The following is a 17,481-nucleotide window of genomic DNA, read 5'->3' on the forward strand; positions in this document are numbered from 1 at the left end:
GACTTGGTGTGAGTAGGCTATAGTTGTATACCAGTGCAGTAAAAACACGCAACAAAAATTCAGTTTTTGCGATTAAGAAAGGTGATTATTCGTAACATAATGCAACCAACATAGTTCAAATATGTTGGGAGAGGCGCCCAAATTTTGAGTCCGGCAATTCGTCAAAAAATAGACTCAATAAGAGCCGGCATGCGAGTTCACAAAAAAATAACAGAGTAATTGCTAAATTACAAGTAACAAACAAACACCTCAATTACCACATTCATTAAATTAAGCTTTAATATACATATTCAAAACACACATGTATAGACTACAAAAAGTATAGACTATTGGTGTTAGATTCCTGTTTAAGCTTTGCACCTGTTAGCATGATAGTCACAACCTTCATATACCTCTAAACCAGGTTGGTCTAACTGAGACTCTTCAAAGCAAGCGCAACGCTTACTCATCTTCCCCGTCAAAGCAATTTCTAATGGTCTCTGAACCAACCTAGGGTAGCCGACGTCACACCATACCTGACCAAAACATGTAAACCTGTCATAATCTACACTAATGCAGGTAGGTTGAACTTGCTAAATATAAAATATGTTGAGAATTTCATTTGCAACATGTGAAGCACAGACACTCATCGGATTAGGCATTACACTAGCACGACACTGACATTTATGATTACATTGAATTATGTCATTTTTCAAATTATTATTGGCGTCGATGTGTCAGTCCTTCGCACACAGCCAGACTTTCTGCTCGTGTATCTGATGTCCGTGTTTGTGTCCGTGTTTCATAGTTTGCAAAAGATTTCCACATTATCTTGAGTAGCTAAACAATGTAGTTTAATTGTAAAAAATTGAGTGACTTAAAAAGTGATATGATACCAATTTATCCATAAAAAATTAATATGAATAACCATGATTCGCAACCATCCTAAACTTCATGTATCATACATGTAGTTGTTATTGGGAGAAATAACATTGGTGAATAAAATAAAGAAAAGAGGGTTAAGAATAATGACGATAGTGTATACCTCACCGCCCTCATCTTGACTCCACCTTGAACTGCATGAAGGTTGCTTAGCCTCTTCAATCTTCTGTTGTTCTAGAAGCTGAGCACCTCTTGCAGCCTTTGCTTCAACCCCTTTCAAATATTTTGTAGGATTCCCTTGGCTATCGTAGTATCGACCAACCAACTTGCCAACATACCTACATAAATAACAATAAGTATTCAAGTAAAACATTCAGGCAATATGCTGTCATAAAGGGAACTGAACTGATTCAGCGAAAATCTAATAAATTTTCATTACCTAATCAGCTATAAACATGCATCAATTCAATTATTAAAAAAAAAAATGATTACAAATTGTCACTCGAGAAAACTCTATATTTCAGACTACCCTATTTGGACTGGCGGACAACTAGGACAACGCCAACACACTCCGGAGATAACAAAAATTTCATGAATAGAAACACAACAGTGCAAAAGCCGATGTGGAACAGACTTGTTTAGTGATTTATTATCCTATGATAAAGCCGACATAATTAATGTAACATAAGAAGGTAAGCTATTATCCTATCCTTCCAAAGCAGGCATAGCTTTAATCAGATACTTAAAAGTTAAAACAAAGTAACAGATCGAAGGAAATATGACTCACTTGTAAGATCTTAAATAGAAATCCCGCCAATCAACGACACTCTTGACCTGCATGCAGAAAGAATCCAGATTATGAAAAATCAATATTATTAGAAGTTATTGTAGGAACTAGAGATATATTTTAAATTAAAATGCACCAGTAGAAAAGAAATTTTGGGAATCTAAGAAAGCAAAGTTAAGAAAAAATGAGCAAACAACAATTACAACCTCAGTGCTAGATAGATTGCGCAACGAATCAGTGAGACCATCTCCTGCATGATCAGCAAAAAAGGAATATAAAGAATTAAAAATACATACTATATTGTTGTAATTAATTGTTTCTAGGAGCAGCAATATCAGGCAAATATTTCGTATAACCATAGTGTATAATATAACATTCAAAACAACATTTATACAAGACGGTGCCTTTCGATGAGAAAGTCCATGATTAAATCGGAAGCTGAGAATAAAAACAAAGGCTGCCATAGTCTTCAAGCACATATGTTGCTTCCATTTAGTTATCTAGTATTTCTTATTATATCATCAAACCATTGTACCAATTGCAATTTAAACATCGAGGTAATCATAGATATTCGTTCAATTTTGTCTACTGCATTATATAAATTTGAAACAAATAAAATTGAAACACCACCAACAAAGTAGATCTGATCAGACTTTGCAAAATCAAAACCAAATTAATCAGTTTTTTTTATCATTGTCTTCTAATGTTTAAATTTCGTAGAATGAATGACTATGAAAAAAGGTGAAAAACCAAGCTAAAAATCTCACTTTCTAGGTCATTAAACACAAAAGAACATTAGAAATAACGGAATAAAAATCATAATAATGAAAAAACTTAATAAAGTTTCATCCATTTAAAATGAAATTCAACCTAGAGAAATAACTATTTCACCTGTGAAATTTCCGGAGACAAACGCGCGAGAAGCATCCCTGAAATCACCATACCCCCGCCAAAAAAACATAGTTCAAATGGATGATATATCTCATTGGATTATGAATATAAACAAAACAAAAACATGGATGGAGAAGGAAAGAGTTAAAGAGCATACCTTCCAGCAAAGTGATTGTAACCTCCTCCTAAACCATAATGTGTTTTTCCCTTGGTTACATCAAAAACAGATCTATAAAAAATAAATACACACACATTAGAGTTAACAAAAATCGCAACTACGACAACCAAGTAATTGGCTCAAGTGGTTAATGAGTCCCCCTAGGACGAATTATTCCGGAGAACCTCATTTCAATTCCTGGTGGGATTAATTCTTGGCCCTTCGCGGCCGAATTCTGGATTACTGGGGCTCACTTCCCCTCAGAACCAGAGGGTTAATACCAAAAAATATACTAAATTGCAACTGTGACATTGCTTTCCAATGGAAAAATTTGCAAATTATAAATTTAGATTGTATTTGATAGAGAACATAGAAAGAGAGAAATTATACCCAAGAATTCCTAAAAGGATTGGCAACCCTTGATCAGTTCCATTGAACAATGAAAGCTCTTGAGTACTGAACAATCTCTAAACACAGAATTCAAAGTCAACATCATTGACTTAATGAAAAAAAAAAGATCTTTAATCACTTAATTGAAGCATTAGAATGAAAATATGAAAACCCATGATTTGAATTTAATAATAAAAAAGAATTGTGGGGTTTGAAAGAGGGACCTGTTGTGAAGTGTTGTTGATGTAAAATCTGAGAAGAAAAGCAATGAAAAGGACCAAAACTGCGATCCTAGAAAGATGAGAGGTTGCTAATGTCTTTAACCACATCGCTTGGTTTTGTTTTTTCAGTTAGAGACAGACACATACACATGTACAGTACTCACGTTTCCAACAACAGCTTCAACTAAGTTACGGTGATGATTTGGTTCTTTCTTGGTTGGAACAACTTATTTATACTCACCCAATCTGATCTACAAAAAACATACTGTACTTAACTTCACACTCCTTAAAAAAAAGTAGTTAGTTCTATTTAATTTACTTTACTCAAACAGATTAATTTTTATGCACGTGTAATTTTTTAGTTACATACCACATCTATTCATTTTTATTAGATATTTAAATTTATCATTATTTTAATGTAAAAATATATTTAGGATAAAATATTTAAAAGTTTGTTATATTAACGCTATTATTCTGTATATATTTTTAAATAAATTTAAATTAATAGTATGTTCTAGTTATTAAAATTTATATTTGTTTAGATATAAAAGAGTTAATAAATTTATTATAAAACAAAAATTTACGTAATAAATTTAATTTAATAATTTGTGATAAATATATGTCTCGTTTTCGTAAAAAAACACATATCTTGTGCATTCATCTTATTCTTTCTATATTTTTTCTATTTTTTTTATTGATTAAACTTTCTACAATCTTTTTATTGGTTTTATTTTATTCCTATTTTTATGCATAGATGTGTGTTTGACCGTACTTATTTTCTACTTCTTTTAAAGAAAAGTAGGATCAAATCAAATACAATTTTGATAAAATTTCGAAGTGTTTTTTTTTTTTAACGAAGAAAACACAATATAAGTGACTAAAAAAAAGAATTATCATAATTATCTTTTTTAAGTTGTTATTATTAGTTGTTATTTTCTTGTTTTAAGTTTGTTATTAGTATAATTATCTGTGATCATCTTTTTTGTCTTTTTATTATTATCTTTTTTTCGATATTTATCTAAATATTGTTTACATCACTTTTTAAGTTTGTTATTATTAAGATAATTATTTTTTAAAAATCACTTCTCTAATATAATAAGTATTTTTTTATTAAAAAAACATGAATTTCATAAGCCTATTATTTATGATAAATTTGTATTAAAATATTAAAAGTTTTATAAAAATATTTTACCAAACAGGTTTAACTTAAAACTGATAATTAAGTTGGAAAAAATAATAAATACCAAACAACTTTAAATTTAAAGTTTTTATTTTCAACTTTATTTTTAAAGTAGTTTTTAAGTCTTAAAAAAGTAGGTTCAAACGCACACATAATCTTTTTATTGTTTCTATTTTTTACTAAACTTTCTATAATCTATTTTTTGTTTCTATTTTTATGCATCGATTCATATTTTTATTTTGCTCATATTTTTATGTATATGTTATTAATAAAGTAAAATTACAATGAGTTTAGCTCAGTTAATTGGTAAGGGACACCTTGTATATCGCATTTTAGCTCTGTTGCCTAACTAGCTCTATTTGGAATGATTTCTATCACAACATGATAGGTTTACCTTTATATAGATTTTGTTGATGTTATTGTTTAATGTGTGAATCTTTATTTCATCTCTGTCTCTTTTTCCCTTCATCAAGATTTTATCACATTGAATTTTCATTGATTAGGTTTTTAATGAGGTAGAGTGACTTTTACACCTTAGGTTTTGGTCTAGTCCCCTCAAAGTTCTTTGTATCATTAATATTTTATTTTAGTTTCATATACTTCACTAGGGTATTTTTTTTAGGTGGTTTCTTGGAGGTATCACCATAGTTGGGATGCCGTAAATGACACGACAATCTTTTACTCTTATGGCCTTTATAAAAAATAAAAAAATTAGTGAGACTAACTTTTTTATACTTCATAATGGAACAAACAATTCATTACAAAAATAACCCCATTTTAGTTGCTAATCACTATCTTAACCATTTATTGAAAGTACCAACTCACTCTGAGTTCAGAGCTTCCCTAACAGTAATTTAGATTTTAAAATTAAAATTTTCAACACCTTTGCAAAAGATAAAAATTAATTTTTCATATAACTATTAGCAAAGCAAACTGCTAAGAAATTAAGTTTCAATTATCTTCAAGCAATTTTATGGTTCATGCAAAAGTTAACCTAGCAATTACATCCATCAACAATTTACTACAATCATGTTATGAGTAGTTCACGTTATTAAATTGCATCATAGTAAGTGAAATATGTTCAATGATAAACAAAAATAGTGTTCTTATTTTCTACTGAAATAAGACAACCTTTTATATCTTTCTTAGTTCACAGGAAACAAAATCCAACAAAGGATTCTATCTCCTAATGTTCTTACCCCAAATTGTCTTTAAGACTTCAATGTATGACAAAAGCTTTCTCCGGCAAAGATACAGTAACGGGACTCAGAGATGATCATGCTAGAGCTTAGAGAAGGTGAGGGAGTGACTCTGACTTCTGATATCTTGGTTTTTTTTCGTGATTTTGCGCAGACCTGCAAGAACCTTGTTTTCTGCTTTCTCTTAATTCAAAAGAATAAACACCAAAAGTAATGTCATACTTCTTTAGAATTCTAGTCTTTCAGAATATATGCAGCGACACAAAAAGGACGCCTTTCCTTCGGCTACCTTTCTTCTCGCTATCATTGTCTATTTGTCTGTTTTAGGATGAATGGATTGTCACAATGGATCAATTGTTATAGACGGACCTGCAACGACATTCCGAGATTTTGGTGCTTTTCATCACACCGTTTCATATATTATTTAACCTTTCTGAGCTCACTTACCAGAAAAACTGCTACAGAAGCATTCAGAATGAACATTTGTTATAAAGGGTGGAAAATCATCTCATAAGTACCAAATATGTATATTGGCAGTACATTTAGTATCAGAAAACTACAAAACACAACTATTTGATAACACATAACAACTAAACAAGATGCACACATTACTTTTACATGATCATCATCATGCAGCAGCATCAATTGTCATCACCATATGCTCGGAAAGAATAACGTTCTTGATACGGGCCATTGAACCAGAGATCAGCCTCAAACCACTTTGGATACCTGATTAAGTCTCCTGCAACAAATTGCATGAAACGCTTGCTCCCTTCAGGAACAACTCTCACTTCACCTTCTTCTATGTACACGAGTTGGTCTACCTGCCAATCCCATGGAAACTTTGATTTTCCAGTCTTCCAAACTGACCATTTTGAAACTCCAAGCTGAGCTAGTTTTTCAGGTGAAACTTTTCTTTCAACCTTCACATTGTACAATTCTTCCAAGGATTTCATTGCTTTTACGCAATGCCCTTGTATAGAAATAGAAGAGTTCCTCGACTTTCTGAGTCCTCTTGGACCACTGTTGACAGGAGAATAACTGAAGGTTGATGTTGTCAACAAGCTTGCCATGCTGTTAACTTTTTATACTAAAAAAAGCGTTTCGCTTGCTGAATATCACAAATCTGCAAGATGTTAAGAAATTCATAGACGTCATAAGAAACCAACAAAATTACCTCCTCAATTCCTACAAGTACAATCTTTTGCCAATTATGTGCAGATAAGCTGATTAGTATGTTTCTATATGAATGTCAAAAGCAAGTTATGGTTGAAGCTACCTTTATTTTTAGTTAAACTGAAGTTTGGAGGCAAACTAACTTTTTTTGGTTAAGTAGCCTAGTGGCTAGAAATTCCACCTTTAAAGTGAATAAGTGGGGTGTCCGGGGTTCAAACCCCGGCCCCTACATATATAATGCAATGTCCCTAGTAACTGAGCTAAGCTCACGAGGACGAGGCAAACTCAATTTTGTTTGACAGTAATCAAGCATACATGTATTTTTACTAAAGATAATCTGGCGTCCATTAGGTCCTTCCTAATGTAGCTGATAAATCAAAATTATTATATAAACAGATGATTTTTCTTCCAAATGTTCCTATCTATTATTGACTACAATATGATAATAGAAAATCTAAATTAAATTTTCCAACTTCCTATCTTGAAATCATGAGAAGCTAATTTTCCAACTACAATATTATAAAGTTGAAATCTTAATAAATCTTAAGACACCAAAGTACACAGAATAAAATTGTAAAAGAAACACTAGCAATGTAATTAGGGTTTGTTGATAGCCCAATTCATGAACGAGTAATAAATGGAATAGCAAGAGTTGCCATGAACACCCATTTGGAAGTAAGTAATTAAAGTTGGAAACTTTACCTTTTCAAAACAAAAGTGAAAGATTGTAGTTGCAATTGCAATGAAATCAGAGATTTTTCTTTCGTTCCTATTGTAAAACGATAAACCCCTTTCTTCTTCTGGGTACTCAGGTTTATCTATAAATATTCAAACCTTTTATATATTTACTATTAGCACCCGACATTTACTCTTTTCTTTCCAAACCCCACTTTTCTTTTCTTTTTTATTATTTTGAAGAAAACGATAAATACAGTTTTGCATGTTTTTTTTTTTTTTTTTTTTTTTTTTTATAAGCAAAAATTAAACTATAAGGAGTACAAGGGTACACAACCCTTACAATTCTTATAGCAACCATTACATGCTAATAATGTATTTTAATGGATCCTAAGATCCTTACACCAATCTGAAAAAACACAAGAAGACTTACTAGCTATTTTACCTATAAACCAAAATCATGAAATATAAATAATCTTGTCTTCTAAGGCTTTCCAATTAATAGTTTCTCCTCTAAAAACCACATTGTTACGCACACGCCATATACACCAAGTGGTGGCCAACCAAATAACGCGACGAGCTTTTTCATATTTCTTATTTTTCAATAAAGCTCCAAAAGAGGAAAAATGTTTCCACCCGTCATCAAAAGAGATGAAATCCACATTCATCCATTTAAAAATTCGCTTCCACAACTTTTGAGAAAAAAAGCAATTAAAGAGCACATGAGATAATTCCTCTTGTTCTTCAAAACAAAAAATGCAACATTGCTCATGCGGATTAACAAGGATAGATTTTCTTGCCAAGGCCATTCGAGTTGGAAGTCTTGATAATAATAACCTCCATCCAAAAATGTTTACTTTGGATGGAACATCATTTAACCATAATTGTTGTAAAGCTTTCACTACATTTTCATCAATAGCCACAACAACTTCGCGAGAGTGAAGGAACTCATAAGTCGAATTCACCGAAAAAATACCTGATTGAGTAAGTTTTGCATGTTTGTTTGATTATACGGTGATAAAAATTAATTTTACATAAGAGTGAGTTGAATATAAAATAATTTATATTTAGACACATTTATATAAAAGTGAATTCAACAATAAATTTTATCATGTTTAGATTCAAAAACTAAATATGATTGCTTGTTTACATCATATCTGATCTTGCTGACAAAGCAGAAGGATCAAATTAGTTTGTGTTGTTTTGATCATTAGAGAGAACAAGAATGGGACATATCAAGAAAGTAGCTTTTGGAACTTGTTGAAGTTGGAATCTTGGAAGAATTTTTTTTAATCTTGTAATTCATGAAGAAAATGAAAGTACAAATGAATAAAATAATTGAAATCTATAATACAAATGAAAGTACAAGGTGAATTGAATCTACCAAAAATAAAATTAAATATAAGTTTTGATATATTGATTGCTCTTGACACTCTTTGGTCACTTGGCCTATAAATAGCACTCTTTAGTTCGTCAAATAGATTTTGCAAGATCTTAACAGTCTAAACTTGTCTTAAACTTTACTTATATTAATTATACAATTTATTTATTTTAACACGTTAATGCCACAGTAGTATTTATATCATTTGTGGGTGCAGCTAACTCTTCATGAGGTAACTTTATAATTTTCCAAGGCAAAAGAGCCCCCGACCAATTCGAAACAAAAATGTTCGCACTTGCGGACAAACACACTAAGCAAAAAAATAATATTAGTGCCCTGTGCAATCCCTGCTGCAAGAGAAAAGATGAGTGTGGCTGAAGTTAACTCAGTCCTCTTCACCAATAAACATGCCCCAAAAGTGATACCAAAAACCAAAGTTGGAGTTATCTAGAAGAGAGTGGCGATTGCTAAATTTGCATGGAGATATTACAATTCAACCGCATGCAATCTCAAATTCTCACTCTCTCTTTGCACTTATCTTTATCATTTTCAGTTTTTCACTCTCCAATGGCGCCAAATAATCCAACTCCAGACGTCGATGCAGCAAATAATGTACCTCCTAACAATTGTCCTAGCGAAGAAGTAGCTCTCATTGTCCCTGAAACCGACAACATATGCTCCTTATTGTAATTCAAAGAAGGTCATGGCTGCAACACTTCCGACGAAGGAGTATAATTTTATAGGGTAGGCTTTTAAGTTGAATTCTGGACTGTTTAACATGAAGGAGCATGTTATTATCACTATTTTTGCTAACTTTGGTGTTTCTCAAGGTGGTGGTGATGCATGTGCCATTACTATTATGAAAGTTTATTCTTAAAAATCTCTTAGTTTTCTCCTTGCCCTTTTAATCGTCTTAAGCACACACGTTTCGGGGACGACGAGAGCTACTTCTTCCATTGGACATCTTGCATTGAGAGGTACGTGATAGGCCACACCGGCGTCTGGAGTTGGGTTATTTGGCGAAGAGTGAAAAAGTGAAAATGATAAGTGCAGAAAGGAATGAGAATGTGAGATTGTGTTAAGTTGAATTGTAGAAAAAGAAAGCAATATAAAAGCTATTTTTAAGCTAAATACAAACTTTCTTGATTATTCTTGTTCAAAAAAAACTTTCTTGATTATTCATTCCCATCTTTCTGCATCTTCTAGTATTTATAAAGTTCACACCAAATAGATTTAATTATTATAATCTCTGTGAAAGAGTTTAAACTTAATTATCTTAAACTTTACTTAAATTAATTATATAATTTATTTAATTTGACACGTACACACGGACAAATGCACTAAGCAAAAAAAAATTATTGAATATTGGAAGAATTTTTTTTAATCTTGTAATTCATGAACTTCAGTTTAGCTGCAAATTTGTAACCTTTTGAATTTTGAAATTATTTTAACTAGATTTAAGTCATTTCATGAACTATGCAAAATAGATGTAGCTCTGAAAAGAAATGAGATATCTGGGTCAACAAACAAGATTCTTAAGCTCAGTTTTAATCGGTCTCCTTCTCATAAACACTAATTCAATGTATACTGTATCAGAATAATTGTTAACTTCTATTTCAAAAGGACGCGCAGCTTGGTAATTCACCGTGCAAATTATAGTAGTTTGATAAATTGTTTTGGCCAACAACACATCGTTCAAAAGGAAGCCTGTATCATACTAGATACATGACCTCTTCTAATGTACACACTAATTAATATCTGTTTAGAGAATTTTAACAAAGCATTTCAAGAATGCATTTTTGAACAAAACTAGCAATAAAATCCACATCAATACATTACAGACTCAGTTCCAACCATGTTAGAGATGTCACAAAGCCAACAATTACTTGTTTCACTAACGTCTGGGAGGCATATATTGCACATGCTTATCTTCACAAATAGCCTGCAAAGGGGCATAAAGTATAAACAATAAAATAAATAAAGTTCAACATAAAACTGCAATTCAGTGTAACCTGTAAAATAAGATGATACAATATAAAGGCAAAAATATGATGTTTTATGTGCATTAGGGCAGCTTGAACAAACAATTCATTGCAAACATAACCGCATTTTAGTTGCCAAACATTAAAACTACTTTAGCATTTTTATCTTTTGAACGGCAAATTATATTGATCGAAACACATCTCAAACCCAAGCACAAGAAGTGCCTAAGAGTGAGAAAAAAAACAGATACAAACTCAGCAAACTAGAAGGCAGCAAAACAAGAAAAGCAAAAGCCAAACAACCACTAAAGAACCAAACAACCGATACCAACCCCCAGAAAAAACAAAGGAAACCCAGCTGAAGATGCCAAAAAAACCAGACCCGGCATTACAAAAACAAAGCTCAGAAACAACAGCAGCAGCAGGAACCTGCAACTTTAGCATTTGTTGAAAGTCCTGACGCACAAGTCAACAGTGTTTCAGAACTCAGCCTGAGTTCAGAACGGCTCTAACAGTAATTTGGATTTTAAAATTAAAATTTTCAGCACCTTTGCAAAATACAATCATTAAACTTCCATATATTTAATATCCAACCCAGTTATACTAATGGATATCGGCACAACTTAGGGGGAAATCCGGAAAAAAAATGGAGTGAAATTATGGTTTTTTAAAGGGTGGTGTAACTTTTGGAGATGAGAATGTGATTGTGACTGAGCTATGGAGGCTAGAATACAGCCAAGTCTAAGGTGATTGCAGCTATAAAATACAAAATCCTACCATTTTAGCATATAATATAAATTGAAAGAAAATTGAAGACTTTTTCCCGGATACCACAGATGTTAGCAGTGAGCAGTGGGATAGTTGCTAAAGTGGAGATAATGGAAAAAAATTTATGTATTTACTTGCGAATTAAAAATTATCCAACAAGTTTTAATAGTCAAGTAGGGTCTAGACACAATCACCATCAATCTAACAGCATAATAAAAAGACAATGACACATAGACAAAACTGAAGTTGATAAATGACATACTATTCAAGTCTAGGGTGACTGCTGCTATAAAACTCAAAATCCTATCATTGCAATAAGTTAGCAGTCTTCTAATGGTGACGCTAGGTTTATCATGACTTAAATACCTAGAGCGGTATTTAGACAACAGCACTTTCCAATCCCTTGAAAAGGTATGAGTTAAACACCAAAACTAAGTCATATGAACTATCCAATGACAACCCTGGAGAGATAATTGAAATGTGTATTTACCCCCAACCAAATAAACCAAAAATCACTTAAGGGTCACAATCCGTTCTACGCATTATACACTTAACACAGCCAATATCTAATATGGAGTTTCATGGAGTTTTAAGTTACCAACTAGAAGACTTTCAAAATCATTCCTCAGTTGGAGAGAACGAACAGTGCAATTAAAACTAAATCAACTTTTCATCACTTCAACTTACCATCTTGGTTGCCTGGGGGAAGAGAGGAAAATGGATAACCCACTATCTTACTTGTGGTCCGTCTAATAATTACCAAGAAAAATACCCACAAAAATCATAACAGTGAAGCAAAATAGGTCGTTTTATAGTACTGAATCAAATAATGTGGCTGGATACACTAGCCGAATGATTATTTATCAATCCTATACTAGAATAGAGCCAACTATGTATTAACAAAAACAAAATCTCTGTTTCAAAAATAATAGTAAAATATATGTCTGAATCTATATCACACAAATAGAAAAATGCAAACCTGCATCTCTTCTGAAAGAGCCTCTGAGACAGCAAGAGTGTAAACACCAGGAACAAATTTTCCTGCACATATTAAGAAGAACCTAAATTTCCACACCTTAACTTTGTACGACATTTCAATCTACAATTTACACAGAATTTTTTTTTATGTTTAAAATAAGTTAAACAAGCCTTTGCAGTTGAAAGAGAAAAGTGAAAATTGAAGATAAACTTCATAAAAAATATCATAATGATAATGATATAGCACATTACAAAGTAATGTTGTCATAATAAGAATATTGTGAAGGGAAAGAAAACTGAGACACAAGTCAAAACACAATTATAATAATAAGTGAAACAGAAGATAAATTAATATACCAATGCGCAACCAGCGGGCAGCCCAGCTTCGAGTTGGATCCATTACTGAAATGACCCTGTGGGAAAAATCGAATCGAAGAAAAATAAGGACATTAAGAAATTTGAAAGGTGATTAGGGTTTTGATGAAAAAATATAAAACAAAGGCATACCCATTAAAATTGGGGGTAGTGCATTCAACAGCACGATCTTGTTCTTCTTCCATCTGTAAAAATGGGCAGTTCTCACACCCTGACTCTCTAAACTGCGAGTCGAAAAACAGTAATAATTTATATATTTATACTAAAAATCATAAAAATAAAATAGGAATGATGAGATGTTCTGAAGAGCATTATAAGACCTGATCGTAGGTTTTGACAAGGCGGCAACGAAGACAGGCCCTCAATTCATGTCCAAAGCTTGTAGGAATTTGAGCAGGTGCAGTTGCCATTTTTGTTTCAGCTCACACTGTTTGAACTGGTAGTTAGTTTTTGGTTTACAATGTTGGCAATGAGGATCGAACCTAAGACCTCATGCATACTACCCAACTCCCTCACCACTAGACCAAACCTAGTGGCTTAAACTGATAGCTAGTTATGAAATAACTAAAAACCTTATTATAGTGAGAAAATTTCCAATAAATTTTAAGTTTTTCATTAATCATCACGGATATGGACACTGACACGTCAACAACATAATAAATTGAGAAAATAACATAATTCAATGTAATCAATCATAACACTGACACATGTCCAACACTATGAAATAACTATTAGTTATGAAATAACTAAAAACCTTATTATAGTGAGAAAATTTCCAATAAATTTTAAGTTTTTCATTAATCATCTTTAGGCTATGAAGCACAAACACGGATATGGACACTGACACGTCAACAACATAATAAATTGAGAAAATAACATAATTCAATGTAATCAATCATAACACTGACATGTGTCCAACACTGGGACACGCCTAATCCGAGTATTGTCTGTGTTTCACAGTCTTTAAGCAATTTTAAGGGTTTGTGAAAAAGTTAACCTACCAATGTCAACCATCAACAATCATGTTATGTCTAGTTAATTAACGTTGTTAAATTACATGATAGTAAGTGAAATAAGTTGAATCAACATGTTCCTATTATGATGATGAAAACAAACATGAGTACCATGATTTACCTAGTGTTGTGATTTTCTAGTGAAACGAAAGAAAACCTTTTCTATATACTTGTTCGTTACCGGAAGAGAAAATCTAACAAGGGTTATATCACTTAATTACCTGCAAATGCTTTTTGAGAGTATGACGGATGAAGAAATCGAGCTCCGATGAGGTTGCTGCGAGCGCTCCGGCGAAGGTGTGACCTCTTGACTTCTGATTTTGCCGAGAGTTGTTTTTATGTTTTCTGTTTCTTTTTCTAAAAAGAGTTTATTTATAAGCAAATGTTTGGTTAGGCGGTTAAAAGAATAATAATAAAAAAAAAACTTGATTGTAAAAATTAATCTAGTCTAGTCTAGAATAAAGAAGTAATTTTAACTTAAAGAGTCGGTTTGACCAGTTTTTTTAGAGTTTATGCAAACAGCTTATATAATATAAGTTTATACTAGTAAAAATTGTAATTTTATAAGTGATTTTATCATAAACTACATTGACAAACTTATAATAATATATAAAAATTGCATAAGTTGTTTGCATAAGCTCTAAATAAGAGGAAAAAAAGTCAGGCCAAACGATAAGTATAATCACTGCTGTCAAAAAAAAAAAAGGTTAAGTTTTATATTCTTCAATTTAATTTCACTAAAAAATATATTAAAAAAATATATAGAAAGAATATAAGATAAATAAATAAAAAAATAACAGTATATAGAAAGAATATAAGATAAATACAAAAAAAAAAATAATACATAAAAATAGGAACAAAACTATAAACAATAAAAAAAATTATATAGAAAATTTATTCTATAAAAAAAGTTATAGAAAGTAAAATGAATATTAAAGAAGGTTATGTCTCGTTTAATATCTGACTGTCAGTCTGCTTTCCTGTCTAATTCCAGTCTGCTTTCCTACCTAACTGTCAGTCTGCTCTAATGGTGAACGAACTTATTGATTATTTCGCAAAGAGGAGGAAAGATAAATGTTTCATGTTTAAAGTTGACTTTGAACGTGCTTACGACACAGTTAGTTGAAATTACCTGGAGTATATGATGAGACAAATGAGGTTCGCTCTGAGATGGTCGAAATGGATGCGGGCATGCATTTTTAATAGTTCCATGTCAGTGTTGGTTAATGGCAGCCCTACAGATGATTTTATGGTGAAGAAAGGGCTGAGACAAGGTGATCTGTTGTCCCTTTTTCTCTTTCTAATTGCGGCAGAAGGGCTTACAAGACTAATGCAGAGGGCAGTCAATATAGGCACTTTCCATGGGTACAAGATCAGCAATGAATTAAAGTTCCATACTCTTCAGTTTGCGGATGATACAGTTATTGTTGGCGAAGGAAATTGGGACAATATATGGTCGATCAAAACGGTGCTGAGAAGTTTTGAGCTAGTGTCAGGACTGAAAAGTTAATTTTTTCAAAAGTAAACTTTATGACATTAATTTAGAGAACAACTTTTTGTCGGCAGCCTCGGCGTTTTTACATTGCGGGGTGGATTCAATCCCATTTCGATTCCTCGGGATTCCAGTACGCTCAAATTCGAGGAGAAAGACAACTTGGCAACCTGTTGTGGATTCTATGAGGAAGAAACTTAATGGATGGAAAGGTCGTAAATTATCTATTGGAGGCAGAGTGACTTTAATTAATTCGGTACTTTCTAGCTTACCCCTTTATTTCTTTTCTTTTTTCAAAGCTCCGGTTTGTATTTTAAAAGACTTGGAGAGTATTCAAAGGAAGTTTCTTTGGGGTGGAAGTTTGGATACTAAAAAAATATGTTGGGTTGGATGGGACACCATTTGTTTGTCGAAAGATCAAGGTGGTTTGAGAATAAAAAATCTTGAATTATTTAATTTAGCTCTACTTAATAAATGGCGGTGGAGGGGGTTGACAGATAGTAATAACATTTGGCACCAACTATTGGTTTTTAGATATGGTAATTTCGCAACCAACTTCTTGCACCGAGATATCCCTTTGTGTAACAATTCGATGTCCTTGTGGTGGCGAGACCTTTTGAAGGTAGGTGGATTACCAGACACCCCTTGGTTTTCTACGAATGTCAACAATGTGTTGGGAGACGGGAAGATGATTGATTTTTGGAATGAAAAATGGATTAGCATGGTACCACTGAAGAATATATTTTGAGTGTTGTTTCATGTGGCAGAACAACCAATGGTTACGGTATTTTCCATGGGTTTTTGGGAACAGAACAATTGGAAGTGGCGATTGGATTGGCCGGTTTGATGCAACAAATAGAGGCAGCAGAATCTGATGCGTTAGCGGTTCTTTTGGCCGATGTGAAGCTGGTTCAAGCAAGGGCGGATAGAAGGAAGTGGGTACCAGAGTCATCAGGTCATCAGTTCACGGTTCGTTCGACATATTCTTTTCTCCAAAATATGGATGTAACGAATGTTATTGATACTAATGTTGTGTGTGCGTTAAAAAAGTTGTGGTTAAATGATGTGCCTTCTAAGGTTGGTATGTTTGGCTGGAGGTTGTTATTAGCGAAACTCCCAACTCGAGCATCTTTGGCCAGTAGGGGTATTATTACAAATCATCACGAGACATGTTGTGCCTTTTGTTTTAGAGAGGTTGAAGATCTTAATCATGTGTTCTTCCAGTGCCGCTTCTCGGAACAAGTATGGAGGAAAATTTGTTGTTGGATGCAGGTAGCCCACTTTAATTTTGAAGGATGGTTGCATCAAAACCTAATTAAGTCTTAATAATATCACGAAAACCTGAGAGCAAAAGAGTACAAAATTGCTACTCAAGCATAGAGGAAAAATAGGCAAGATAAAAAAAGAAAATATCAAATCCTAATACTAACTAGCCTAACCCCACAAAGCACAACCAAATAAAAGACCACAAACATAACCTCCTCCACCAAAACAAAACCTCTAACGATGCAACTAAAAATAAAAAAAGACATAGCTTACCTCAATACATCAACACCTCAAGCAAAGACAACAGGGCATGCTAAATACAAATTCATAGATTAAGTGAAAGTAACAATCATAAGACCCCAAAAATCCCAAGTTAGAAACTAAACCCCAAATCTTTCCAAGAGGAAAAACTAGAATGAAAACGAAACATGAATATTAACCCTTCATCCATTGATTGCAATCACAACTCTGTCTATGTAGAAAGGATGTCACGTCTATGTCTCAGAAGAAGTGAAAGTTGTTCGTCGTCTTTGAAGAAGTGACTTAAGGTGCTCGCATGTTTTCTATCTTTGAAAGAGTCACTTAAGGTTGACTAGGTTACTTGACTTTGGTGGTCTTTATTTATAAATTGACTAGCCCAAAGAAAACTATTTTTCTAAATTAAAAAAAAATGTATTTTTTTTTCTAGT

The 17,481-nt window shown here is 32.6% G+C and overlaps 3 protein-coding genes across 3 annotated transcripts; all 3 read right to left on the reverse strand.

Annotated features, from left to right (window-relative positions):
* Positions 1–234: 234 nt before the first annotated feature.
* LOC123911187 (membrane-associated progesterone-binding protein 4) lies at positions 235–3,566 on the reverse strand. Its single transcript, XM_045962562.1, has 8 exons — positions 3,311–3,566; positions 3,087–3,163; positions 2,697–2,768; positions 2,540–2,577; positions 1,855–1,898; positions 1,649–1,695; positions 1,025–1,199; positions 235–515 (listed from the first exon to the last, which is right to left on the reverse strand). The coding sequence occupies exons 1-8, from the start codon at positions 3,413–3,415 to the stop codon at positions 348–350; spliced, it is 726 nt and encodes a 241-aa protein (XP_045818518.1). The 5' UTR covers positions 3,416–3,566; the 3' UTR covers positions 235–347.
* Positions 3,567–6,155: 2,589 nt separating this feature from the next.
* LOC123911188 lies at positions 6,156–7,719 on the reverse strand. Its single transcript, XM_045962563.1, has 2 exons — positions 7,565–7,719; positions 6,156–6,812 (listed from the first exon to the last, which is right to left on the reverse strand). Exon 2 carries the CDS (start codon positions 6,757–6,759, stop codon positions 6,328–6,330), a length of 432 nt encoding a protein of 143 aa, XP_045818519.1. The 5' UTR covers positions 6,760–6,812; positions 7,565–7,719; the 3' UTR covers positions 6,156–6,327.
* Positions 7,720–10,558: 2,839 nt separating this feature from the next.
* Positions 10,559–14,412, reverse strand: LOC123911189 (transcription elongation factor SPT4 homolog 2-like). The gene is made up of 6 exons (XM_045962564.1): positions 14,256–14,412; positions 13,342–13,448; positions 13,154–13,245; positions 13,004–13,059; positions 12,648–12,709; positions 10,559–10,860 (listed from the first exon to the last, which is right to left on the reverse strand). Exons 2-6 carry the CDS (start codon positions 13,429–13,431, stop codon positions 10,813–10,815), a joined length of 348 nt encoding a protein of 115 aa, XP_045818520.1. The 5' UTR covers positions 13,432–13,448; positions 14,256–14,412; the 3' UTR covers positions 10,559–10,812.
* Positions 14,413–17,481: the final 3,069 nt, after the last annotated feature.

Source organism: Trifolium pratense, linkage group LG2, assembly GCF_020283565.1.
Source record: "Trifolium pratense cultivar HEN17-A07 linkage group LG2, ARS_RC_1.1, whole genome shotgun sequence".
NCBI classification, from domain to species: Eukaryota; Viridiplantae; Streptophyta; class Magnoliopsida; order Fabales; family Fabaceae; genus Trifolium; species Trifolium pratense.